Source organism: Rattus norvegicus, chromosome 10 (assembly GCF_021556685.1).
Source record: "Rattus norvegicus strain SHRSP/BbbUtx chromosome 10, alternate assembly SHRSP_T2T, whole genome shotgun sequence".
In the NCBI taxonomy this organism is placed as follows: Eukaryota; Metazoa; Chordata; class Mammalia; order Rodentia; family Muridae; genus Rattus; species Rattus norvegicus.
Genome location: NC_141543.1, coordinates 105,084,373 through 105,110,690, shown reverse-complemented (window position 1 = coordinate 105,110,690; position 26,318 = coordinate 105,084,373). Strand labels below are relative to the sequence as shown.

The following is a 26,318-nucleotide window of genomic DNA, read 5'->3' as shown; positions in this document are numbered from 1 at the left end:
GGGCGGGGTAGGGATGCCTCTGCGGGCCCATTATGGGGCATCCTTCCCTCTAGGGTACTAGCCACAGTCTAGTGTAGAGTTTATTTAGGGCGTGAGGAAACAAGGTTGAGGGAGTAGAGACAGAGAAAGGCAGAGAGGGAGAGGGAGAAAGTAAAGGAGTAGAGGCCAGCCATGAACACGTGGGGAAAGAAGGGGAGGGGAATGGGGAGAGAAGGGACAGAGAGAGAGAGAAGGGAGAGAGAGGGAAGGGAGGGAGGAAGAACGAGAAGTGACGACTACTTTTATAGTGAGTGAGGCACATCTGGCTGTTGTAACTGCGGAGCCTAGAAGGAATGACAACAGGTGCTGTACCCATTTTAGAGATGTGAAGGCTTGTGGGCCAGAGAGGGGTAGAGTTGAAGGTTTAAGCCGGAAGCAACCCAAGTCTCTCCAACTGGTTTGTCCTAGCACCCTGTTATAGCCACCTCTGACCCACAGCCCTGACTCTAACACTGCTCTCTATTCTGAACCAGGTTTCTCCTTCCTCTTGACAACCTCCAGGTGAAGTTGGGTCAGGGACCCACACAAGGCCGGTCAGACTAAGGGGAGGTGGTATAGGTTCCCTGTGGTAACCCAATCAGGGTCAGAACCCCAGGGATATCTCCGTCCCAAGTTGCTGTGGACCCCGTTTTTTAGTTTCACTAATTTGACATCTCTTTTGGTTGTTGGTGGTGCTGGACTTGAACGCAGTGTGAGCTAGCCTCGTGCTCTGCAGCGAGAGCTAGACCCCTAGACTAGGCACTAAACTTTTAGATTTGATTTTCACAAAGCATGGACAGTTGTCTTTGTGGATAGACCGGGGTTGCGGGGAGGTGAGATCCTGAGAGACAGGTTTTCCAGAGGACAGTAAAGGAGCTGAGAGACCGCGAGGCAACGCTGAGGAAAGGAGGCTGGGGCCGCGGCCTACACCAACTCCACGCCACCAACTCCACGCCCGCTTCCTTTAAGTACTTAGGGAACTTTCACTTCGGCCTGGCTCCGTTTCCTCTTGACTATTTCACCGCCGGCTTTTATTTCTTTTAATGGTCATTCATAGCTGGGGCTTCCTTCACAAAGAGAGCTCCGCAATAGTTGCAAGTATCCGGCCTAAGAACACGGGAGTTAATTCCAGGAGGTCTCCTGGGGCGGTGGTCACCAGACAGAGCGATCAAAGCCAGGTCACCTTGCTGAAAAGCCTCTCCACTGTCCAGTCCGGGTATGGACTCCGGAGGACCTGCTTCTCCCGCGCTCCAGACGAGAACGGAATCCACGGAGCCCAAGCTCCTGCTCGTGCCCCCAGAGTCCCTGGTCCAGAAGTGAGTAACTGATCCTGGAGGAAGTTGTTTTCTTACCATTGTTCAAAACTGAAGAGCCTAGAGAGAGCTTCCCCTTGGGCCCTGGGGAGGAGATGCGCTCCTGTTTCTAGGGACCCTGGGTCGGGTTCCGCGGTAGAGCACTGGGAGCCGTGGGGGCGCAACTCCTAGAAACGAGACCTGCTCTGTCCACCTTCACAAGAGCTTGTAGGGGCTTTTAGATTTGAACCTGGGAGGCCGAGCAGCCGGACTGAGTTCCGTGACAGCCATTGGCTGCGGCGGCGAAGTGACATCAGCGCGGAGGGGTGTGGGAGGGAGGGCTGGGAGGAGCCTGGGAGGGGAGTGTCCCAGCTTCTAGCACACTCGGAGCCCCGGGAGCCAGAGGAAACAAACGCCGGCGCTGCCATGGGTCGCCAGCCTTGCCGAGGCGCCAAGCACACTGAGGGGAGCACACAGCCGCACCTGGTCCGTGCTCGGGGAGCTGGGGGCCGAGGTAGGCGATGAGCATCCGTTTGTGGCCCTGAAAGCCTGGGTAGGCTCGAGACCCCTGGTGACGTGGAGAAGGTAGAATAACCGGGGATCGGGAGGACGAGGACCCTAGAGCAGGGCGCACACACACATACACCTCTCTGGACCCAGCGTAGGTAGACTGGGACCAGACCCAGAGCCACATACCGTGTCCCAGAAAATCGTTTGCGGAGGAGGGGGTAACAACAGGGCTCAGCGTCGCCAGGACTCCCGGATCTGGCCACGAGAGCTGCTCGGGGTGGGGTGAGTGGGCAGGTTTTAAAGGTCCACCCCCTCGCGCAGGAATGGGGTGTGTTGCCGTGGGCAGGCACACAATCGTCTCGGCGGTCGCCCCGAGGGGGGCGTGTGCGCACAGACTTCTCCGTGAACAACAGCTGAGTTCGTCTGTAGTGGCAAAGGGGTGTACGCGTGCTCTCCCGCTCGTACACACACTGCAGTAGGCGCGCGCCACCCGGTGTCGCCCGGCCCGGGAGAAAGGAGGGCAGGAGCCGGCTGGAAGGCAATCGCCTAACGAGCAAATACTCCCCGCCCGCCCGAGCCCTTCCCTCTCCCGCCCCGCCCGCCTCCCTCGGAAGACTTGGAGGCCAAGGCCGCAAGAGGCGCAGGCTCTTGTCGGCCGGGGTGGGGCTGGGCCGAGCTGGCTGTCCCTTTGAAACCTGGTACGAGGCTTTACGCTGGGCGACCTGCGCCCGCGCCCGGTACGCCCGGAGCGTGGTGCTCGAGGCTTGTTCAGGGGCGAGTAGGTAGCGGTTGGTTAATGATTTAACCGCTCGCTTGGGACGTTGAAGCTGAGATCCTGGTCTCTGGCTCCTCCCCATTCCTGGAGCGCCCCCAGCCGGAGGAACAGATCTGCCCTTCTGTGTCTGTGGCGTCGCCTGTTGGAGCTGCCTCTGCCCGTTGGGGTCTCCTGGTTGCTGTGGGTGAGTGTCCCAGACCGTCGGGGTGGATGGCGGTTGAGCTTCCTGGGAGAAGACCGTAGGACTTGCGTGTGTGCCTGAGGGGGGAGGGGCGCTCCCTCTCTGTTAACTCAAACCAGGTTCCTTGTGTTTGCCCAATGAAATACTGCTGCCTGGGCTTCGGAAGTTTTCTTTTTCTTCCAGGGAGAATGAAAAGGAAATACAATGCTTTCTCTTTTCTTCTTGGCTGGGAACTTCTCCCCCCTCCAACAGTCTCACCTCTTGCAATCTGACCGGCTCCCAGGTCCCTCCCTGGGCCGACAGCTCCCATTTTTTTTTTGCCTAGGTAGTTGAGCAGTTGAATGAGGAAAGAGCCCTTGTGCGTGTCTTTACTTTGAAACCTCTTGTCTATTCTCGCTGGAGCGGTTGGGGTACTTTTCATCCTTACCCCCAGCAACCATCTGGACCAAAGATCTGGGGAGCATAAACAATGAGAGGCCCCTGGCAGGGGGCCTCTCCCTTGCAACTTCTTTGCCCCGTCTGGGTTTCCCGCAACGCCTGCTGCAGCTCTCCCGCCCCTTTCGGAGGCCAGGCTGGAGGAGGGGACCACCACTGGGGATGGAGTGAATTTTAAAGAACAAAGAACAGGGCCCACAGCGTGGGGAAACTCAGCTACGGGTTTCTCCCAGAACTTGCGGGTGGGGGTTGCGGGGGGGCTGTGCTGGAGCAGAGCCAGGCCTCTGGGCAACCCGAGGGCCGTTGGCAATAATGGGGCATCCACTTGAGTCCTGGAAGCTCCTATCCATGCTGGGGAGCTGCTACGGTGCGGAGTGTGGGAGGACCATGTGCTACCAGCTCTGATCAGCTGCTTGTATGTGACTACTGATTAATACGGTTTATCTCCTCTGCGAGCAGGGACTTTGCCCCTCAACTATTTCCCACTGTGTGGAACCTTGGGAGATACAGGAGGGGAACTTCTCAGGGCTCCCGGTGATCGATCTTAGCACAGGCTTCTAGGAGCTAGATGCTAAAGCGAGCCTGCTCCCAAACAATCTCAATTTGGGGTTGTCTGGGCCCCTGTGGTAACTGCTCAGGGTTCACAGGGGAGCTCTTGCTTACTTGAGGTTGGACTGCCCATGCTCTGTCTGTACGCTCATGCTGTTCCTTTGAACATTGCTTCCATATTCTGGGGTTCAGTCTCCCTCCTTTTCTGAACCCTCCTCTCCCCCTTCAGTTTGTGGCTCACACGTGCCCGCTCTCGCCAACGATAGCGCGCCCAACCGCCTTTTTGAAACTGACAATCCAAGCTTCCCAGCAGGAAGTCTCAAGCAAAGGGAGGGTTTTCCTCCATAAAGCAGTGGTCCCAGGGGTGGTCTCTTACTGACCTGAGGGATCCTACACCCTCTTTTCAGAGCCTTTTCCAGGAGAGCCTGGGTTGCTTGTGGTTCAGGAACACTCCCTCCGGCCCCCCAAAATGATTTCTATGGCCGGGACAGGCTGTGCCCAGCTGAGGCAGGCATGGTGTTTGATGTTGGTGTCTCCTTCTCTTCCTCTTTCCCTTTATCCCTGCCTCCCCCTTCCCTTGAAGTTTGGATGGAATTGGCAGAGGAGGAGGGTCTGCAAGCCAGCATCCTGGATAGCCTCGGAGTAGCCGCTCCAGCTGTTCTGTTTAGGACAACCATCCCACAGCCTCAGCCCCACAGACACTTAGGCGCTTGCTCCTGACGGGGGAGGGAGAATTTGTCCCTCAGAAGAACAGAGGAGTTGGGTTGATGCCAGCGATAAGGCTGGGGAGTGGAGAGAGCGGTTGAGCAATCTCACCCTGGCAGTTGAGCATGGACCTGAGCTATGGTTAGGTCTTCTGACCTAAGGACTGGAAGCTTCTCCCCAGCCTTGGAGGAAAGGACCAGGTCCTAGAGCCAGGGCACACCTCAAGTGATAGTTTAGCAGAAGTCCCTTGACAGCTGACTCCAGCTAATACTTCTGAAGTGCCTCTGGGACACTCAGCTATCCTTGAGCAGGGCCTGGGACAGTCACTGAGGGAGGGACAGGAGAGTGTGACTAAAAGTAGCCCTGCCTAGTGGGGAAAGTTCAGCCATTAGTGACCCACATTCCTACTCCTGATACTGGTGAAGCCCCAGCTTAAAGTGGGCTCCTGGAGCCTCAGGCTTCCTTTCAGCTGAGGAGCACTAGAGCCCTTCCCTGTGCCCCACACGCTGCTAGCACGCCACTCCTGCTTGGGGTGGGGTATGGGGAGCACTGCTGGCACGTGGAGCTCCTCTAGCGACTGGTGGTCTCTACCTGACCTTTTCAAGCTGAAGTAGGTGCTCCCTTTTTGGTCTGAGGTGGGAACAGTTTGAGGGTATCATGTGTGCATACCTCTGCCCTTAATCCCAGAGCCAGGCAGGGCGAGAGACCCTTGTATGTCTTGGTGTTCAGTCACAGCTGCTTGGGTTGCCATGCCCTGCCTTGGTTCTGAGGGTGGTAGGCAATACCAACTGAAGCCTCCCCAGCTCCCTGCCATCCCTGGGCTCTCCTTTCACCTGTCTTTATTCAGTAGCTGAATGGCCTGGAGACTCCAGGTTTCCATCTTCCTAGATGTGTCAAGAAGCTAGATCTGACGTCAGCACCTCACCCCATCCCCATCTTTTCCTCTGTTCTGCAGGCGTGTACATGGACGCATGCACGCACTCATGCACACCCCGAAAATCCCTTTCTTCAGAATGTTGTTCAGGCCCTGAAGTGCCAGAGAGGAGGCCCCCCCTGCTCTGTCCATGGAGTTTAAAGTTTTATCAGTGGTAGAGAGGGAGAGCTTAGGAGCAGAGAGGCCACTGGTACCCAGTGTGGAAGTCTCCCGAGCGGATCTGGGAGTTACAAAGGAGCAGGCCCTTCACACCAGGAGCCTGGCACACCTGTCTCCTTTGAGGTAGCACCCAGGGTCATCCCAGCTGTGTCTCTTCCTCACCCTTATCCTGGGGAAGAGTGAGAGTATTGCTTCTCACCATACTTATTGAACTGAGATAGGAAGGAGCTGAAGTCCTGTATGAGAAGAGCTGGCCCTCTCCATCCTTCATCACTAAAGGTCAAAGGTGAAGGAGAAGAAAGCCCCAGTCCGAGCTGCCTCATGAGCAGCCACCACTGCAGGGTGGCTGTGCCGAGCTAGCACAGACTCTGTACCTTGGCTTCAGGGGACAGCATTATGCACTGCCCTGGAGTCTATGGGGTAAGGTACATTCAAGGTTGCCCTTGGATCCTGTTTGAAATTAGCAGAGTGCCACTCACTGCGCATGCTCTGTAGATGTGGCGAACCAGCTGAGCGCACATCTCAGGGCTACCTTCATATTTGTTCAGTGCCACCTCTTGCAGTGTTGTGCAGAGGACTGTGTGTGTAAGCGTGTGTAAGCTTACATCCTCACCTCAATCAATGTAGACGGCTTTGAAAGCTATGGGGAAACTGAGGCAGAGATAGCTAGCAAGCTCAATGTGGTGGGCCAGATTGTGATCTGGGGACTCTGGCTCTTAACCCCTTTATTCCAAAGCCAGGATGGAAGCTCTGTCATCCTGCTTAAGGATCTTCTCTGGAGCCCCGAGTACCCTTGTGTCTGCCTCTCCTCTAAGGAGTGGTTCCTAGAAGCAAAGTGAAACTAAGCCAGGCCTCACGGATGGATCTGGTTTCCAGTGCATCCGCTTCCTTCTGATTCAAGACCAGGAGCAGAAGCCCCGCCGACCAGGAGCAGGGCCACTTCCAGACCTGAGAAGCCTGTCCTGCTAGGCACCCTCACCAGTCACCTGTGGTGGCTGGTGCTGGGCAGCCGACTCCTGGAGGCCCACGTTCCAGGAAGGGCCCTGTAAACAAGTGAAGCTCCCGGATGTCCTTGGGTCATTAGTTCTTCGCGTCAGTCAATTGTTGTTTCCGGTCTCTCCCAGGCCCCGGCTCCTTTCTCTTCCCTTGCAGGCAGGCCATGGGTGAGGGAAACCTTTTCCTTCACCCTTCTGCTGGCTTCCTTCCCTGGTTCAAGTCAGAGGGTTCTGGACTAAGGTTAGAGATGGACACTGAGCCGAGATTGAGGTAATTCCCAGCTCTCATGGCTCCCAGAAGGATGCATTCCCCCCCCCCCCTCCACCGTCTGCTTCCTGGAATTAATCAATTCTCTGGTAGAAAATGGAATACCCAGACTGGGGAGATCTTTAAAAATATTTCTTTATTTTTATATATGTGTATCGGTGTGAGCCTGCATGTATGACTGTTCACCATGTGTGTGAACTGCCTTCAGCTGGAGCCAGGTTCCTTGGAACTGGAGTTAGAGACAGTTGTGAGCCTCCCTGTGCATGCTGGGAACAGAGCTCTGATCCTCTGCAGAAGAGCAGTGGATACTCTTAGCTGCACTCTCTAGCTTCAGAGATATTTTTTTTTTAAGATTTTATTTTATTGTATGAGTACACTGTAGCTGCCTTCAGACACAACAGAAGAGGGCATCAGATCTCATTACAGATGGTTGTGAGCCACCATGTGGTTGCTGGGATTTGAACTCAGGACCTCAGGAAGAGCAGTCAGTGCTCTTAACCGCTGAGCCATCTCTCCATCCCCCCAGAGATATTTCAAAATAGTTCTTTTACACACACACACACACACACCACCTTGGTGTGTTCCCTTCTCTCCTTCCACCGTGTGGTTCAGCAGGCTGAACCCAGGCTGTCAAGCTTTGTGACCAGGGCCTTTACAGAGGTGAGCCATCTCGTCGGTCTTGGGGACATCTTTAAAAAGAAAACGGTCTATGGAAGCTGTGGGCTTCCTGTGCGTGTCTGGTCCCTTCAAGGAGTGATGAGTCCCTTACCACCCTGATGTTCTTTACACAGGAGTGGGAACACTCAGAGTTCTGAATCAAGCTTATCTAGATTCTTCTCTCAGCTCTGTCCTTGGGAGCTGTGTGACCTGGGTGACTCCTGGGCTCTCCAGCTTCAACATGGAGACTGCGGTGTTGATCCGTGGTATTTGGTATTGTTGGGAAAAGGACCTAAGATAAAAACTGTCAGACACTCGGCACGACAACCTTCAGTAAAAAGTCATTTAGCGAGAACACAGCATCTAGGACCTGGAGTGAGTGTCTGCTCTGCTTCAGACTTCTTATGACTGTGGCCGGGTGAGAGGACCGCCAGTCTGGCCCTCTCCCTGGGGCTAGGGAGCTTCTCGTCCTAGATGCCAGTTACCAGGACCAACTTTGGGAGATGTCTTTCCAGACCACTCCTGATTCCAAAGTCAACTGCACTCCCCCCTTTCTTCAACTATGGGATTGATTACCCAGCCGTATTGTGTTTCCCCACTTGTCAGCCCGGCTCAGGCAGTGAACTGTATATTCTTAGACACTGTTCAGGATTGCGAATTTGAGTGGGGGTGTGGTAGCACTCACCCATAATGCCAGTGCTCCCAGCGCTGGCGGAGGCAGGAATCTCTGTATAGTGGAGATACTGGAGGCTGTCCGTGACTCCACTGGAGAAGGTGACAGTTGATAGCAGTAGCCATAGGACAGTGCTGTTAATAGTTTAATGCTGGGTGCTGAGGGTGATTCAGTGCTGGGACACAGGCTTAGCACGTGTGAGGCCTGGCTTCCGGGTCCAGTTCTGATTCCCACTTGCCCCGATAAAGGAATATACGGCCAGTCATGCACATAACTTTAGCTCTTCTATAAGCTTTCTGTTTGGTTTTGGGCTTCGGAGACAGGGTTTCTTGTGTAGCTCTGGAACCTACTCTGTCGATCAGGCTGACCTCCAGCTCACAGTGCCGGGTGCTGGTGTGTGTGCCTCACCAATGCGCAGTTTAACGTTAACTTTCCTAATAGTCTTTTTTTTTTTTAAAGGTGAATTTTTATATTAACTCAGTACACCCAAAATATTGCCTTTCCCACAGAAGTGTTGACCTTTGTCAGTGGAGGGGATTGGGACAGGCTCAGCAGTGCCTGCTGCTCTTTCAGAGGAACTCGGGTTGATTGCCAGCACCCATGGCAGTGGCTGTAATATTAGCCCCAGGGGAATCTAACTCCCTCTTCTGGTCTCTGTGCGCATGTGCGTATGCATAGGTGCACGCAAACACACACACTCACACACATAGACACACACATGCAACACAAACCCACACACTAAAGATAAGTGGACGAAAATGGAGAGGTATGCACCTTTAATCCTAGCACTTGGGAGGTCGAGGCAGGCTAACCTCTGGTGAGTTCAAGGCCAACCTGGTCTACATAGTATGTTCCAGGCCAGCCATAGCTACCTAGTAAGACCCCATCTCAAATAAGTACATGAGTAAAAGTACAGAAATCACCTATGGTGTATTTTATATTCTTTAAGAATATGTCTCACACTAATAGCACTACAGTCTCGATGCCAAACTTTATAAATATTTGATCAATGTTTGGATTTCATAAAATTTACAGTCACACGCTCAGGCTTTCCCAACCCGCTGAAGTTTTCCTGTAAAGGAACCAAACACCCTGTTTAAAATTTAAAATACTTTGAATTAGGGGAAAAAAATGTTTCCCAAGTCATACTAGCCACAACTTGAGCACTTGGTGGCCCCTCCTGGCTGGTGGCAGCCAGATGGGTAACTAGGTTTAGGATGTCACTGTGGATGCCAGGCACAAGCCAGTGTACTTCATGTCTGCTGTAGTGTCCCATTCAGAAACACAGGACAAGATCTTCTCTCCCCTTCTCTTGTCTTTTGAGGTAGGCTCTTGTTTTTAGCCCAAACTGGACTGGAACTTGGAATCCTCCTGCCTCAGCCTTCTGAGGGCTGGGATGAGTAGTGGATGATGTCCCTATTCTGAGATACACATGGACGAGTAAATGGATCGGAACAACCAGGATGACTTCAGGGGGAAGAAATACACTTGGGCTCTTACCACAGGATACTCAAACCCTCTTCTGCCTGGTGGGAATCCAGGTCTGCTTCAGGAAGAAGCAGAACAGCGAACAGAAAGCCAGCCACAGCTGTGCAGGATCAGGAAGGCGTTCATAGTAAAGGCATCTTTGGTTGCTTTCCACCCGTTTTACAAGGCTGGTCCTTAGAAGAGTTCAAGAAAATTATTGGTCTTTGTTGCTGATATTTTTTTTTCCTAGTTTTGCCTACACATATGCACTGTGTGTGTGCAGTACCTAAGGTAGCCTGAAGAGGGCATCAGATCCCCTTAGAGCAGGGGTTACAGATGGCTGTGAGCTACAGTGTGGGTGCTGGGAACTGACCCCCATGCTCTTATCTCTCCAGACCTGTTTCTGTTTTTTTGTTTTGTTGTATTGTGTTTTTATTGTTGTTGTTTGAGATGAGATCTCACTTTTTAACTCTGGCTGGCCTGGAACTCACCATGCAGAACCAAGCTGTGACTAAGTCATGAAGATCTGCAGCCACAAGCAGGTTTAAAAAACAAACGAGGGGCTGGGGATTTAGCTCAGTGGTAGAGCGCTTACCTAGGAAGCGCAAGGCCCTGGGTTCGGTCCCCAGCTCCGAAAAAAAGAATCAAAAAAAAAAAAAAAAAAACAAACAAAAAAAAAAAAACGAACTAACAGGCAACATCCTGCTCTGTAGCTCAGGCTAGCCTAGAACTTACTGTGTAGTCAATTCTGCCGTAGTCCTCCTGTGTAGACGTCCTCCTGTGCTGAGACTGCAGACTCGAACCACCAAGCCATTGTGTTACCATGTTATATTTATGTGTTATATAATACTATTTCCTGTCTGTGTCTGTGTGTCCGTCTGTCAGTCTATATTACTGGGGATCAAAATCTAGGGCCTAGCACATGCTAGGTGAGCGGTCCAGCACTCACCTAATGTTGAAAGAGGCTCTTGGCTGCATTGCCTAGGTTTACCTTGCATTTACCACATGAACGAGACTTCTTGACCTGGGATCCTCCAGCCTCACACTGAGTACTTGGGGTCACATGTTACTGGCCTTTGTTGTCCCCCTTTCAGTGACTCAGCGGTAGAGGGCACAGACAGCTGCACTTTGCTGTATTTCTTTTGGGGGTTTTGTTTTGTTTTCCTGTGAGCACTTTGCCCTGCATTTTCCCATGGTTTTAGCACCCGCACCCCCACCCCCAGCCCACGTTTGCCAGACTTGGGGACTAGAAGTCTTTGATTGGCGAGATAAAAGCCAGAGACAGAAAGCAGCTTGGGCCACATACAAATGAGGCACTTGGCAAAATGTGAATCACCATAATGTAAACAGGCATATGCCAAATTTGCCAAAATATTTGCAGACTAGCACTAGGATTTGAAGATCTCAAGCAAGTCTATTGGAAAACGGGAAACCCCTCCTGCCAATAGAGGACTGGGCAAAAGCTTCAAGTGGTTTCCAAGAGAGTAGATATGCGTGACAATGACACGTTTCTTAAAAAAGATTTATTTATTGTTTTATGTAAGTATGTTGTCTTCAGACACACCAGAAGAGGGCATCAGATCCCATTACACATGGTTGTGAGCCACCATGTGGTTGCTGGGAATTGAACTCAGGACCTCTGGAAGAGCAGTCAGTGCTCTTAACCACTGAGCCATCTCTCCGGCCCCTCAATAATACGTTTTTTAAAAACACTCATACTTAGTAATCAAAGAAACGCACACTACAGGTTCAGGAGGAGAGGTGATGTTTGTATTTTGGACTTTCAGTTCAGTGAAAGCCTGGCGCGCATCCTTTGTCATATCAGCAGTTGGGAGCAGAGGCAAAAGAGTGAAATGAAAGTTTGAGGCCAGCCCTGTCTGTAGGAGTTCCAGGCCAGTCAGGGCTACGTAGCAAGACCCTGTCTCAAAGAGGAAACGGAAGCCAGGTGGTGGCAGCAGTACACGTCTTTATTCCCAGCACTAGGGAGGCAGAGGTAGGAGATCTCTGAGTCCAAAGCCAGCCTGATCTGCAGAGTGAGTTCCAGGACAGCCAGGGCTACACAGAGAAAAGAAACACTGTCTTGACACTCCCCCACCCCACCCTGAGTGCAGGTGCGCGCACGCATGCATGTACACACACACACACACACACACACACACACACACACACACACACACACACACTCGGAGAGGCAGACACAGGGAGAGGCAGGCAGGTGCCTAAGATTAGACACTTTGTGTTGCTGGGACTGTAACACGGCAGGGCCTCCTCAATACTGAATGGCAGAAAAAAAAACAAACAAACTGAATGGCAGTGGGAAACAGAAGTGATTTTTCCCTCCAGTGCCTCCAGTGCTACAGAAATGATTACAAACTGGCATATTTACGGAAAAATAAGAGGTTATAGAGTCTTTTTTTTTTTTTAAGATTTATTTATTTTATTATATATAAGTACACTGTAGCTGTCTTCAGATACACCAGAAGAGGGCATCGGATCTCTTTACAGATGGTTGTGAGCCACCATGTGGTTGCTGGGAATTGAACTCATGACCTCTGGAAGAGCGGTCGGACGCTCTTAACCGCTGAGCCATCTCTCCAGCCCAACAGGATGTCTTTTTTTTTTTTTTTTGGTTCTTTTTTTTTTTTTTCGGAGCTGGGGACCGAACCCAGGGCCTTGCGCTTCCTAGGCAAGCGCTCTACCACTGAGCTAAATCCCAAGCCCCGAGGTTATAGAGTCTTAATGAAAGAATAAAACATTTGTGACAGACTGGCTGAATGGAGACTCGAGGTGTTGGGATGGCATTTGGCATGGCGTGTGATTTACCAGCGCATGAGGTGCCTTTGGTCCCAGAAGGAACAATGGCTGCCTTTATTCCCCATCTGCAATGCAAAATCCTGTCTGTGTGATGAGGAGGAAATCTCAAAGTCTGTACTGCGCCGTAGAAGGGGTTTGCTTCCTTACACTTTGTGTGTGTGTGTGTGTGTGTGTGTGTGTACATGTGTACGTGTACCTGCATAGTGCATGTGCCCATGGACGCCAGAGACATTGAGTCCCCTGGAGCTGGAATTACAACAGGGAGGTGAGCTGCTTAATATGGTTGCTGAAAACTGAACATAGGTCCTCTTACCTCCACCATCTTTCCCGTCCTTCGCTTTATCTTTTGAGACAGGGTGTGTGTCTCCCTGAACCTGGAGCTCACCCATTTGACACAGGGAACTTTACTCCCTGGCCCTGGGATTACACCCATGTGCTACTCTGCTGGGCTATTTATCTAGGTGCTAGCAAGTCTGAACTCAGGACCTCATGCTTGCATAGTGAGTCCTTTGCTGACTGAGCCGCCTCCCCAGGCTCCGGGATGAGGTGTTTAATATCTCAGCAGCCACGTGAAACCATGGCCCATTGTCCTGGACATCAGGTGTGGAATATTTAATAACCCAGGGGTTAGAAGCCCTTGCTTGTCTCGTGGTGAACCCAAGTTCAGTTCCTATTACCCCCATCAGGTATCTTGAAACTGCCTGTAACTTCAGTGTCCGGGCTCCTGCACATAGTTGCATACAGACACGTACATATAAACAAATAATATAAAACCTTTTTTGAGACAGGCTTTCTCCCGTGTAGCCCTGGCCGCCCTGGAACTCTGTAGACCAGGCTGATTGAGATCTGCCTGCCTCTGCCTCCCTGAGTGCTGGGATTAAAGATATGCACTGTTGCACCTCCTAGCTAATAAATATAACAATTGTAACTATTTACACACTGCACACACATCTCCCATAAGGAAGTGGCAGAAAATGGGAATTGTGCAGATGTTGTGGTGTGGAGGACTGACTGCTCTTTTCCTTGCTGGGTTCACTCTGGTCCCACCCTGGCTGACTTACTACCATCCATCTCCAGCATCCTGCCAGCCCACCCCCATACCTCCATCCCCAAAAGCAGGGATTCCTAGGTGACATGCTTCCCAACACAGCTGTGGAAAGCACCAAGTAATGTCTGGAGCCTCAGTCACTTTCCCTTCCAGGAATAGGCGGTCAAAGAAGGGATGTTTATCTTTGGGAAGTAGGATGTGCCCTGCCTGGGCGTTGGGCAGTGTTGGCCAGACTTAGCTGGCCTCTGGGAAATGTGCAGTAAATACCCAGATGTAAGAATTAAAGAGCCATCTTGGGTCAGGATTCTGATCTCTCTCCCTAGGATCTGGAAAGGTTGAGACTCAACAGTGGATCAGAGCTTCCTTGAGAAAGATTTGAAACTAGGCCTTGTGCTGACCCCATTCCTAAGTACCCAGGGGATACTCGTGGGTCCTTTCCACTGCCTTCTCAGGACTCTCTGTGGGACTCTGGGAAGCATCAGCTCAGCTGTCCCTAAAGACGAACCTCTAATCAGGGAGTTGGTGATGTGGATTCTGGTCGCAATCATTTTTAGGGTAACAGCCTCCTTAAAGCCCCTCTAAAAATATCTGTGCCAAAGTTTGCCAGAGATGGGCTCCAGTCAGTTCAGAAATTGAGGGAGGGAGGGAGGGAGGGAGGAAATTTAACCTGCTGAAGCCTCAAATGGACCCCCTGCCTGTGAAATCGATGTATCATGAGAACCTCCTGCATGGCTGCTCTGTGGCACAGAAGATCCCGTGTCTGTTCTCCCAGCTCCGTGCTAGACACACGAAGTACCCAGTAAAGGCGAACAGTTGGCAGCCAGAATTTTTCTGCGCATGGTCAGTTGAAGGAATCACCTTGAGTGACCCCTGCCCTTTCCTGGTTTCCCTCTTTGCTCACAGTATTGGGGTGGCCAAGCTGGGACTACGGGTGGAGCAAAAGCCAGGCTTTCACCTACCTGGAGTGTCTGTTGACTGGATCCCACTGTTCCGTGGGTGGCTGACCTCCAGCTCAAAGCTCCAGTGACACTGGCTGAAGGCCAGTCTCTGCTGTGTGGGCGTGGTTGTTACGAGTCACCTGCTTGGCCAAGAAGGCTTGGGCACCAGGAAGCAGCTGCTAGTGTTCTCTGTGTGTGGGTGGGGGGAGGGGTGGGGGGGTCAATCTATACAGATCTGGGAATGAGTCTATTTAATCTGGCATGGGACTATGGGTCTATAGTCACAGATTTATCTTGCTTTTATTTTATGCGTATGGGTGTTTAGCGTGCAGGTATGAAAGTACAGTCATGACGTAGAGCCCAGAAGAGAGCATTAGATCTCCTGGGACTGAAATCTCAGATGTGAACGGCCACATGGGTGCTGGCAGTTGAACCCAGGTCCTCCTTGCTCTTAACCTGCTGAGCCATCTCTCCAGCATCCAGATCTCTATTCTGTAGATTGTCCACTCTTACCTCCCAGACACTTAGCATAAAACATGGCTCTTGGGGGTGAACTGTGAGAGGGAGGAAGGACAGATGTCAGTGGGGAAAGCCTGCAGATTCGCAGAGCCCCACTAGCCCTGGCTGATGTCTTGTCCTTGTACATGCTGAGCCCTGACAACTGGAGAGTTTTAAGCTGTTTTGAAATTAAAGTCTTTTCCTTAAGCCTTTGATGCCTTGGGATTTATTATTATTATTATTAACAGCAGCTTCACCACATTAAAGGGACCTTTCGGGGAGGAGAAGCAGGGGAAATAGTTCAGTTTGTAAAACAGAAGGATGAGGACCTGAGATTGGTCCCTAGAAGCCTTGTTTATCAAGGGTGGGGGGATGGGGGCACCTGCTAGCAAACTCAGAAAGCTGCACCCCTGGATCACACATGGTGGGAGGAAGAGAACTGACCCCTTTCAGTTGTCCTCTGCTAGTGAGCCACGCACACGTGCACAGAATAAACACATACACATACACACATACACATATACACACATACATGTACACACACATACACACACACACACATACACATACACAGGAACACTCGAATACACATACCTCTGCAAGCCCTACCCCCACCCCCCTCCACCAGGGAACCTTTTTCTAAAGACAATGTATCACTGTGTAGACCAGGCTGGCCTCAAACTCAGAGCCACTTACTCTGCCTGCAAGTGCTGGGATTAAAGGCAGGGACCCCCGTACCTAGCCTTAGCCAGTTTCTCCCTTGAGCCCAGCCTCATTCCTTGCTTTCCCTCTGTCCTTTTCAATGAATGCATATCTGTGTGGTGTTGAGACAGCTGTGAGTGGATGGACATTGTGTGTCCCCTTTCCCCATGTGACTGTATGGCCTTGGGACAGACTCTCCACCCCACCCGGCTCCCACCCATCATGGTTTTGTGACAGTCCACGGACGTCATGCTTCCTCATTTTCTCTGCCCTCCCCTTAACTGCCAAGATCTGGTTCTCTCCCAGCTGTTGTGGTTAAGGCTTTGGTGATGAATAACTGAGTATTTGGGACTTCTCCTTTGACACAGTTCCACTAGCTCTGTTGTGGAGGTGGCTGAATTACTCTGTAGCCTAGGCAGGTCTTGAACTCGCTGTCCCCCTGCCTCAGCTCTTCAGCTCTCCCACAGTTGTGGGTACCCCTGTCCTGAGGTCATTAGGATGTAATTAGTTCTTGGGATGAGGTGCTGTGGCTTGTGAAATGTGTCCATCCTCACCCCAACACCCCACCCACCCACACCCACACACACACCTTTATTCCTCCTAACCTTTTTTTCTGGCTCCTATGTTAGGCAAGATGATAGAAGAGACAAGATGTGACGTCAGTGATCCAATTGCAGTGTTACTTGGGGAAAACTTTGAAATTGGCAGAGGAGATCTGGGCTCTAGCACCACCTGGGTCCCTCACAGACTCCATGGCCTTTGGCAAGTCACCTCTCCTTATCCCTCACTGCTCCCCCAGTCCCCAAAGCCTCAGCCAGGCCACTGGGTTGGATCATCTCAGTGACCCCAGGGTGCCACATTTCAACACCCACTCCTACCCATGGGCTGACAATCCACTGGTATGTGGGAAGGACATACCAGAGCCATCGCAGCTGTCCTTTGGTGTCTACAATGGATTGGTTCCAGGTCCCCTTGGGACACCAAAATCCACAGATGCTCAAGACCCTTACATGAGACAGCATAACGTAATGTGTGCATATCCCCGTGGGCACCTTAAACTGTCTCCAAAGTCCCATGTTCCAGTGCGATGTGGATGCTATGAAAATAGTTGCATTATGTTTCAGGGAATAAAGATGGGGTTGGGGTTGTATGTGTTCAGTATTTGTGTGTATAGTGTAGGGGGTGTTTTGCCTGCCTGCGCATGTGTGTAGAGACTGGAGATTGACATGATTAGCGGCTGTACATGGTGGTTGCCTGGGTGGAGGTGGGGGCATGCACTTGTCATGGTGAGTGTGTAGAGGTGGGAAGACAGCTCTGTGAAGTTGGTCCTCTCCTCCCATGTTTCCTAGGGTTACAGGGGTTGGACCCCGGTTGCTAGGTTGGGCCGAAGGTGCTTTACCAACTGAACTATTCTTCCAGTCCTGTATGCTACTTTCAAAAAAGTTATTGTTAGAGGTATTTCTTTTCTATGTGTGAGTGTTTTGTGTGCATAGTTGTACATGTACCATATGCACGCCTGGCGCCTGCAGAGGCCAGAAGAGGGGACTGAATCCCCTGGGACTAGAGTGACAAAGCCACTATGTGGGTGCTAGAAATCAACTGCAGCCAGTGCTCTTAACTCCTGAGCCATCACTCCAGCCCCCACCCTAAGTGAGAGAAGATAGGATCTCTCACTAAGCTGGCTGACCAGGGGAGCCCCCAGGATTTGCCCATCTCCGCATGACGTGTGTGCGCCAGGGATCGAACTCAGATCCTTGTAGACGGCACATGCTTTACCTGTTCCACTGAGTTCTCTCCCTAGCCTGTTTCTGAGATCTTTTCTTTTGACTGAGTCCACAGATGGGGAATCACAGGTTTAGAAGGCTGGCCATCTATTAATTGTGTTTTCTTAAAAGACAAAAACTGCCAAAGAAATGGCTCAGTGGTTAAGAGCACCGACTGCTCTTCCAGAGGTCCTGAGTTCAATCCCCAGCAACCACATGGTGGCTCACAACCATCTGTAATGAGATCGGATGCCTTCTTCTGGTGTCTGAAGACAGCAACAGTACACTCATATTCATGTAATAAGTAAATCTTTTTTTTTAAAAAAAGGCAAAAACTAAAAATTAATGGCTGCATGGTTGGTAATTTGCACATAGCCTATAGGAACCCTGTGCAGGCATGGTTAGCAGAGGAGAGGCAGGTGATCTCTGAGTCTGAAGCCAGCCTGGTCTACAGAGTGAGTTCTAGAAGTCAGGGCTACATAGTGAGACACTGTCTCAAAGCAAGAGTCGTGCGCGCACACACACAGAGGACACTTGAGGTGGATGTTCTTGCGTGGCACCTCCACACTGGAGGTTTAGACACTGACCTGGAGAATTAACCATGGCTTCAACCTGTGGTCTGGGCTGAGTCCCGTCTCTGAAAACCTGATTGCTTGCCCTACCCAGGTATTCTAGAGATATTTGTCGTGGGATGAGAAGTGGGAGTCTTGATGATCGCTCGTGGTTCTGGCTCCGGCTCTTATGTCTTGGAATTGCGGGTGTGCAGGCAGAGGATCTTAAACCAGTACATCCCAAGTTCCTTGTATAAACAGCAGACTTCAGACATACCACAGTTTCCTGCCTCTAATCCCCTCAGAGAACTCCTAGCCGTGTGTCAAAGCCGCATAGCTCTGCTGTCCCTCAGCTGCCCCTAGCCCTCCACAACTCTTTTAAAGCTTCCCAAAGCCTAGTGAGTGTTCCAGAAAATACCAGATCTTTCTCTACTGTCAAAAGGCAGAGCGCTAGCTTCTCTGGGAGAGATGTGGCCTGGGGCGGGCTGGTTTTCCTGTCCTGATGTGAAGTATTAGCCCTGGACACTTGGACAAAGTTAAGTTCTGCCCAGGGGCAGGGACAGTGCTGGCCCTGTGGAAAGAGGTAGGTATGACTCTGGGAAAGGATCCTGGAGTCCCCATGGAGGCTGCCCTTTGGTCTGCCATTGGGGACACCTCAACTCCTGTTGACCACAACTCTGAAACACTCCCAGGATGTGTCCCTCTGTCCTCCCCAGGCACACTCATGTCTTGCCTCCTCCTTGACCCAGATTCCAGAAAAAAAGCATCTGGACTGGATTTCTGTTTCCCCCTCCCGCATGGCTTCCAGGTCAGCCACCAAGAACTTTCCAGGGTTGTTGGTTTACATTCCAATACACACACACACACACACACACACACACACACACACACACACACACACACCCCTACCTACCTCTTACCTGGCCTGTCCTCTGACCATGTGGATTTTTGTTTTATCCCTAAAATATAAAAGCACATTCCCACCGCAGAAATGTCTGTGGTTTCTGTCAGCCAGGGTTTGACACAGCTGCCTTCTGGTTGCTCAGGGCTCGGTTCACAGTGCCCCTTCCTCAGAGGACCCTCCTCCAGTATCGCCTCTTTACACCCCCACTCCCCCCCCCCACCGCCAACTCGCTGTCAGCTGTGCCTTAGGAATGGTAATGTTCTATTTTCACGACCTGGAAGAGTACAGTCATCCCTCAGTATTCATGATGACTGCTTCTGGGACCTTTTCAGATACCCGAATCCCAGACGTTTATCCCAGAGTCCTTTGTCTAAAAATTGCATGGTTTGCGTGTAGCCTGCACATGTCTTCCTGTGTCCCTCAAGTAGGCTCTGGGTTCCTTGTATACACAACACAGTGTGAATGGTTGGTAGACAGAACTGAGCTATCTTGCTTACAATAAATCATACAGGAGAATCTGTGCTGTAGAATCCCCACCCCCACCCCTGTAGAAGGCTTTCTAACTGTGGTTGGCTGAATCTTCGGGTATAGAGAGAACCCTTTCAAGCACAGAGGGCTGGCTGGGCTAATCTGGATAACATGGGGGCCTACAATAACACAGTTAAGTGAATGAATGATAACTGAAACCACTTACAAGCAGTCTGAGCTAGCAGCTGCAGTTTCCATGTGTTCAGCATCCAGTGCCCTCTTCTGCTTAGCCACATTGCCTAGAGCTGGTCTCAAGATGAAGAACCAGGGAAGGACTAACTGGGTGTGGTTGCCCTTGGCATGCATAACTCTGTGGACTGACTGGGATGAGCGAGAGGCCTGACTGGCTGGCTGGCTGGCTGACTATCTCAGAAGAGCATAGCTCTGGCTCCCGCCTCAGGCAGAGATGCCAAGGACAGGCCACTGCCTGGGCATTTGGACTGGGATACATTGATGCAGCCTGATCTGTGTGTCAGTCTGCTGGCCCATCCGGGAAGGTATTGTTCACTGTTCATCTGGGCCAGGGAGGGTGGTGACAGGTCCAGAGTCTGGACTGGGGGGGGGGGGGGGGGTTGGTGGCAGTGCCTTAGGGGAAAGTGGGATGTGGCCTCTGGGGTGGCATATCCACCTGGCCTCATGAGGCAGCCTGTTTTAGGCATTTCCCCAGGGCTGACTCACGGTGTTTAGCAACACTCCTCCCAAAGCCACAGCCCATGTGGTCAGATCTCTTTCAGCAGTGAGCTGGAGGCCTCCAATGCGAGCGAGCTCCTGGCAGGCCTAGCTTCCATCTAGATATAAGACCCTCATCCTCTAATGTCCCTGACCATCTCCTCGGTCCCAAACCCTTGTCCGTCAGAAACTTAGGTGCCTCACTGTTGCTTGGGCTCTTGAAGCCAACAGCTTCAAACAACTTACTGGCTGAGTCTTCACTGGCCCTGCCCGCGGCCTGTCGTGTACTCTGTGTCACAGGTCCATAAACTCTGAGGCGCCTGGTCTCATCCAGCCTGATGGGTGGTGGGAGAACTGGGGACTCTATGTAAGCTCTCTTGCTGGATATTGAAAATGGCTAAGCCATGCAGCCTGTACCCAGCCTCAGGAGCAAGATCCCAGGAAATGGATGGCATTGTGTAGACCTGCCACTGTTTTTCAAGAGGCAGAGAGGGAGGGGCACGAGGTCTGGCCTAGGGTGGCATGCCTGAATGTGGAGTGCCAGTGATTGTCACTATGTGTCCCTACTGTCCCATTTTTATACCTACTGACAAAGTAGTGTGGGAGTGTGGGTCGCTAAGGGGATGACGATGGATTCCTCCTTCCTTCTAACTGTAAGTCCCTCTGGGTGGCTATGGGGACATTGCTGGAGAATCCTGGGCTGCTGAGCCTGTGGTTCCCCTTCCTTTTCTTTCTACTGAGCACTTCAGATAGGAAACTACGGTATGGGCAAACTTCCGAGGTCCTGAGGGGGTTTCCTGGATTTACTGTGAAGCCTTTTCACAAGTTGGTATGATCTTGCGTGCCCCTCCGGCCTCGGCCTCCTCGCATTCCTGTTTCCTGTTTTCGTGTGATCTTACCCTAGGAAAGCACTTCTCAGGTTCGCCTCCCACAGAATGTAGGGAATGAGTGCCCAGCCATTTGGGATGTCATGAATGGAGGATGTAGGGATGGATGCTGTTGGTGTCTAACAGCAGGGCCCAGGGGTGCAGGGACCAGGGGTGCTATGCATGTTCAGCCAACACCACCCCCAATTGAAAAATAATTTTTGACTGGTCCAAGCATCCTCAGGCCACACTAGAATAATACGATTGTTTTTAGACTGCAGAAGGTTCCTTCCTCCTCTGGGGAGTGAGGGTACTCCATTGTTGGTGGGCAGCAAGCAGAGCTCTAGTTAAGGACACAGAATCAGAAGAAAGCCTCAGAGGTGCCTGCCCTGGGCTGGCATGGCTCACTGGGATGTGAACCCAGCTGAGACTGGGTCATCCCTGAAGAGTGATGGTGCTCTCTTCTCCGTAAGATGGACGAGCAGCCTGGTATCCATCTAGCATCACGTGCGCGAGTCCAACACTGAGCTCTGAGCCGCGCTGCGCGCACACCCCCCCCCCCCCCCCCCCCCCCGTCACTGGCAGCAGGGAAAGGGAAGGCAGAGGGATTGCCAGGATACATTGTGATGACAGAGACCAGGCCTCCCTCCCTTTTTCTTTTCCTCTTTTTGGTTTTTCTTTTCTTTCTAACTAGGGGGTGGGGCTGGAGGGATTGCCCAGTGGTTAAGAGCACTGGCTTTTCTTCCAGAGGACCCAAGTTTGATTTCCAGGACCTATATAGTGGCTCACAGCTGCAACTCCAGTTGCAGGAGATATAACACCCTCTTCTGGCCTCCATGGGCACTGCATGCATGTGACAGACGTACATGTAGGCAAAAGACCCACACAACAGACATTTAAAACAAACAAAACAAGCACACGTCACACCACAGTCTGTGTTTGGAGGTTAAAGGACTGCCTCCCACCTTGTTCCAGACAGGGTCTCTTGTTAACTGTGGTGTAGGCCAGGCTAGCCTGCAAGCTTCTGAGGATTCTCTCTCTGCCTCCTGCCTCACTGTAGGACTGCTGGGAAACAGATTCATTTAGCTTTAACATGGGTTCTGGGGATCTGGGACTCAGTCCTCACACTGAGTGGCACACATTTTACCCACGGAGCCATCTCCCCAACCCTTTTATGTTTTAGGCTAAAGAATCTCGACACTTGGCCTGGGGTTCTTCCTGGCTCCCTTTGGTGTTTGCTCTGAGACCAGCAGGGTGATGATTGCTTGGGGGTGGTCATCAGACTGGATGGTGGCTGTTTGATGTGGAATTATAGAATGTAGGGAAAGAGTCAGAGGTCATAGAGAAGTCAAGCCAGGAGCCCAGAAGCTATGCTGTGGGCTGAAAGGAGGTGATGTGAAGGCAGACGGGGAGAGATACTGAGGGACTCGGGAATGAGGGCTGGCCATGCTTTAAATGAGTGAAGTCCAGCTGTGTGACATATGGCGCTGGCCAGGATTTAGAACCGAGACCTGTTAGAACCCTCTGGAAGCCCATAGCCTGGCAGGATGATTGGCATCCAGCTGGTGGGGACAGAACCATGTGACTGGTGCCTGCCAGGAGATGCTGTGAGAAGCAGGTGGCCTGGAGGACTAGCCTTGGCTATGAGGCTTTCCTTGGCTATGAGGCCAAATTGTCCTGGCTGAGGATGTTGGTGGCACCGGATGGTGGGGTGTCAGAAGAGGACACCCTTGTATCAAGCCCAAGAATGGGGCAGGAGAGCAAGGGAAGGGTTGCTGGCTGATAGTGACATTGAGGACATCAACAGGGACCGTCCTGGGAGGTTCGCAGGGAAGAGAGTGTCATTTGTGGACTTAAGGTCAGAGACCCTTTTTGGAGTGGGGTGGTGGCCTTTGTTTATTTAGCTAAGAAAGCAAGAATTTCTAGTTAGTCACTCAGGGTCCTGCACATCCCAAGATAAAGTCATCCAGCCCTAGTAATAAACCGGGAGGGGGTTTCCCAACTTCATCTTCCCAAAGCACGGGAGATGAAGCCTGTGATACACAGAGCTTGGGGCCTCACAGTGATGTCCCAGGCAGGAGTCTCCACGTATGTGACACTCCCATAAGGGCTGGAAGGCCAGGGAGCTGAGTTGGTCCTGTGGGTCCCTACGCGTCCAGCCCAATTCTGATTCAGAGAGCCAGGTTGACCAGCTGCCCACATGTGTAGAAGTGACGGACAGCGTTTGGGCTTGGCCTACCCATTCCGTTCTCTCTGACTCAGGCTGAGGTGTCCAACTCTACAGGGATTCAGGTTAGACAACAGGAAGTTCTCGGAGCTTGCCTGCAGATCAGCTGCCTGGAGCCTACTTGCTTCGGTACCTTTAGGAGGTAACTGTGGATTAAGGTGTTTGTTCCAACAGTATTCCAGCTTAGGCAGGGAAGGGGAGGTGGGATCTGGGGTATTATTTCCCTCTCAGGTTTCAAAGAAAATATGTCTCTGGTACCAAACTGTAGCTCAACTTATAAATATTCTTCCTCATCTCCTCAACGTGGATGAAGAAATGGTGAAGTTAGGAACTCACTGTTGATCATTTTTTCCAATAGTTTGGATGGGAAAGCAGGGGTTAAATGGTATATTATTAACCTTTTGATGGGTACCAGTCTGTATTAACCCTTTGCCTCCTGTTCTCTGCTTACAGCCCTCTGATTGCCCTGTCTACCCTTTGCACTTGCTGGACTTGAGATCTGACCCCACACCTGCCTGTTGCCTTGGGAGTGCCCAGCTCCCCCCACAGCCAGCAAGATGCCCATTCTCAAACAGCTGGTGTCCGGCTCTGTGAACTCAAAGCGACGCTCACGCGCGGACCTCACAGCGGAGATGATCAGTGCCCCACTGGGTGACTTCCGCCACACCATGCATGTGGGCCGGGGTGGGGATGCCTTTGGGGACACCTCCTTCCTCACTAGCAAGACGGGCGAACCTGATGGCGAGTCCTTGGATGAACAGGCCACATCGTCCAAACTCAGCCTCCTGTCCCGGAAGTTCCGGGGCAGTAAACGTTCACAGTCTGTGACCAGAGGGGACCGGGAGCAGAGAGACATGCTAGGCTCCCTGCGGGACTCATCACTGTTTGTCAAGAATGCCATGTCCCTGCCTCAGCTCAATGAGAAGGAAGCCACTGAGAAGGACTCCAGCAAGTTACCCAAGAGCTTATCATCCAGCCCTGTGAAGAAGGCAGATACTAGAGATGGTAGCCCAAAGAGTCCCCATCGGAACGGGGCCACAGGGCCCCACTCACCTGACCCACTCCTTGATGAGCAGGCCTTTGGGGACCTGATGGACCTACCCGTCATGCCCAAAGTCAGCTACGGCCTGAAGCATGCTGAGTCGATCCTGTCCTTCCACATTGACCTGGGGCCCTCCATGCTGGGAGATGTCCTCAGCATCATGGACAAGGACCAGTGGGGCTCGGAGGAGGAGGGAGAGGAGGAAGGCGGCATTTACCGTGTCAAAGAAGGCCCCGGTGGCATTGTCCAGGGGCCCCCTATGCTGGAGGCATCTCCTCGAGGGAGGCAGGAAAGCAAGGCCAGCTGGGACCATGCCTCCATGCTGCCCCACCACGCTCTGGAGGATGACGGTTGGGCAGCGGTCGCCCCCAGCCCCAGCTCAGCACGCAGCGTGGGCAGCCATACCACACGGGACAGCAGTTCCCTGTCCAGCTACACCTCAGGCGTCCTTGAGGAGCGCAGCCCAGCTTTCAGAGGCCCAGACAGGGTGGGGGCTGCTCCCCCAAGGCAGCCAGACAAGGAATTCTCCTTCATGGATGAGGAAGAGGAAGACGAGATCCGAGTTTGAGGCTGGACAGAAAGTTGAAAGTAGCTTCCACAGCTCTGGGCTGCATCTTTTCCCTGCTGCTGCTGCCTTCACTATGACCTTTGACCTTACTTGTAGGTGCAGCTAAGCCTCATCGGAGTGGACCCTGGACCTCAGGGATTGGGATGCCCAGGGAGTAGCATGAGTACTGGTGCCTGGCGGCCTGACTCTGACCTGTCCGTCCTTCCCGCACCAGCTTGGGACAGAGCCGAGTCTGCAGGAATCCATTCTCTTCCGGGCCCCTTGCTTCCAGCCTGGCCTCAGATGGATGCCAGATGTTAGTTTGAGTTCCTGCTGCAATGGCAGAGCCCCAGGTGTGGCCTCATGGACACTTGGTTCCCTTTTGTTCACCTCGTGTCTGGTGCCTACCAGGGAGGTAATGCAGCAGGAGGCAGGGGTGCCCACATATTCGGGCTCCTCCTTCCTCCACCCTTGCCTCCTTACTGGAAGCCTGGTGCTCTTTGAGGTTCAGCTACAGCTGGGGGACAACTTCAACTATTACACTAAATGCAGCCTTTCCCAGGGGCCAGGACAGGATGGGGCAGAGAAGGAACGCCCTGCTCCCAGCTTTTTGTGGTCTCAAGAAGGACCCCCCACCCCCCTCAGCAACACTAGAAACAGGAAAGGGGCCAGCTTGGCCGGCCCGTGGGTGTGTTTGTTCCTTGTTGCTATGTTTAAACCTGAATAGAGCACTGTCAGAATCCCCCACCAGAAGAGCGACTGTCTTGGTGGCAGAGTGACTGTTATCTGACCTGAGTTGGGGTGTACAGGCCCTGCCCAGTGTTTGTCCCTGAACCCCCCACCTCCATAGCTGTTAATGGCTGAATGAGAAAAGTTCTGGAATATGATGCTTAAATAATGCATTATATCCCAGTGTGATGTGTGCTTTGGCTCGTTAGTGTCCTCTCCTTGGGTTAAGGGCCAGGCTTAGCAAAAACACGAAACAAAACAGGACCATATTTGATTTGGATTCCAGGGAAATGAACGTGGGTTTTTGTTTGTTTGGTTTTGGCTTTTTGAGGTACAGTCTCACTCTGTAGCCCAAGCCAGCCTCAAGCTCCTGCAAGCCTCCCTTTCCCTAGGAGCTGGGGTTACAAGTGTGCACCACAGTTCCTGGCTCTTTGTTTTTCTGAAATCTGTTTTGCTCGGCTCCTGTAACTCTACCCAGAACAAGGGTAGAGGCTGGGACCTGAGCCCTGGGGAGGTGGTAGCTCATTACTTTTCTGTGCTGGGAGCAGGCTGACACACTCCCTGGTCAAGCATAGCCAGTGGGAATCTGGGGAGAGAGCAAGCTAAATTACAAGCAGAGTCTGGCCAGATGATGACCAGCCATGGGTTGCTCTGCTTCCAGAGGCCTCCTTCTGATCCTGAAATGCTCACTGGGCTCCTGACTGGTGCTCCTACGCAGGTAGGCACTGACAGAACTGCAGAGCTGTGTCTCTAGCCAGCAGCACACACACACCCCTCTCCTAAATCTACCTGGTTGGTTCTAGACTCTAAACTTTGTATTTTTTTCCATGACATTGATAAAGCAGTAAGAAAATATTAAAATTTCCTCCTAGCA

The 26,318-nt window shown here is 52.0% G+C and overlaps 1 protein-coding gene across 5 annotated transcripts; it reads left to right on the top strand.

Moving 5' to 3' along the window:
* Cdc42ep4 (CDC42 effector protein 4) lies at positions 1 to 26,318 on the top strand. Of its 5 annotated transcripts, none has more exons than XM_087572507.1 (2): positions 1 to 1,334; positions 23,580 to 26,318. In XM_087572507.1, the coding sequence occupies exon 2, from the start codon at positions 23,684 to 23,686 to the stop codon at positions 24,734 to 24,736; it is 1,053 nt and encodes a 350-aa protein (XP_087428633.1). In that variant the 5' UTR covers positions 1 to 1,334; positions 23,580 to 23,683; the 3' UTR covers positions 24,737 to 26,318.

Coding starts and splice junctions, on each gene's coding strand:
- Cdc42ep4 (XM_087572507.1), top strand. CDS start 23,684: ATGCCCATTCTCAAACAGCTGGTGTCCGGCTCTGTGAACTCAAAGCGA.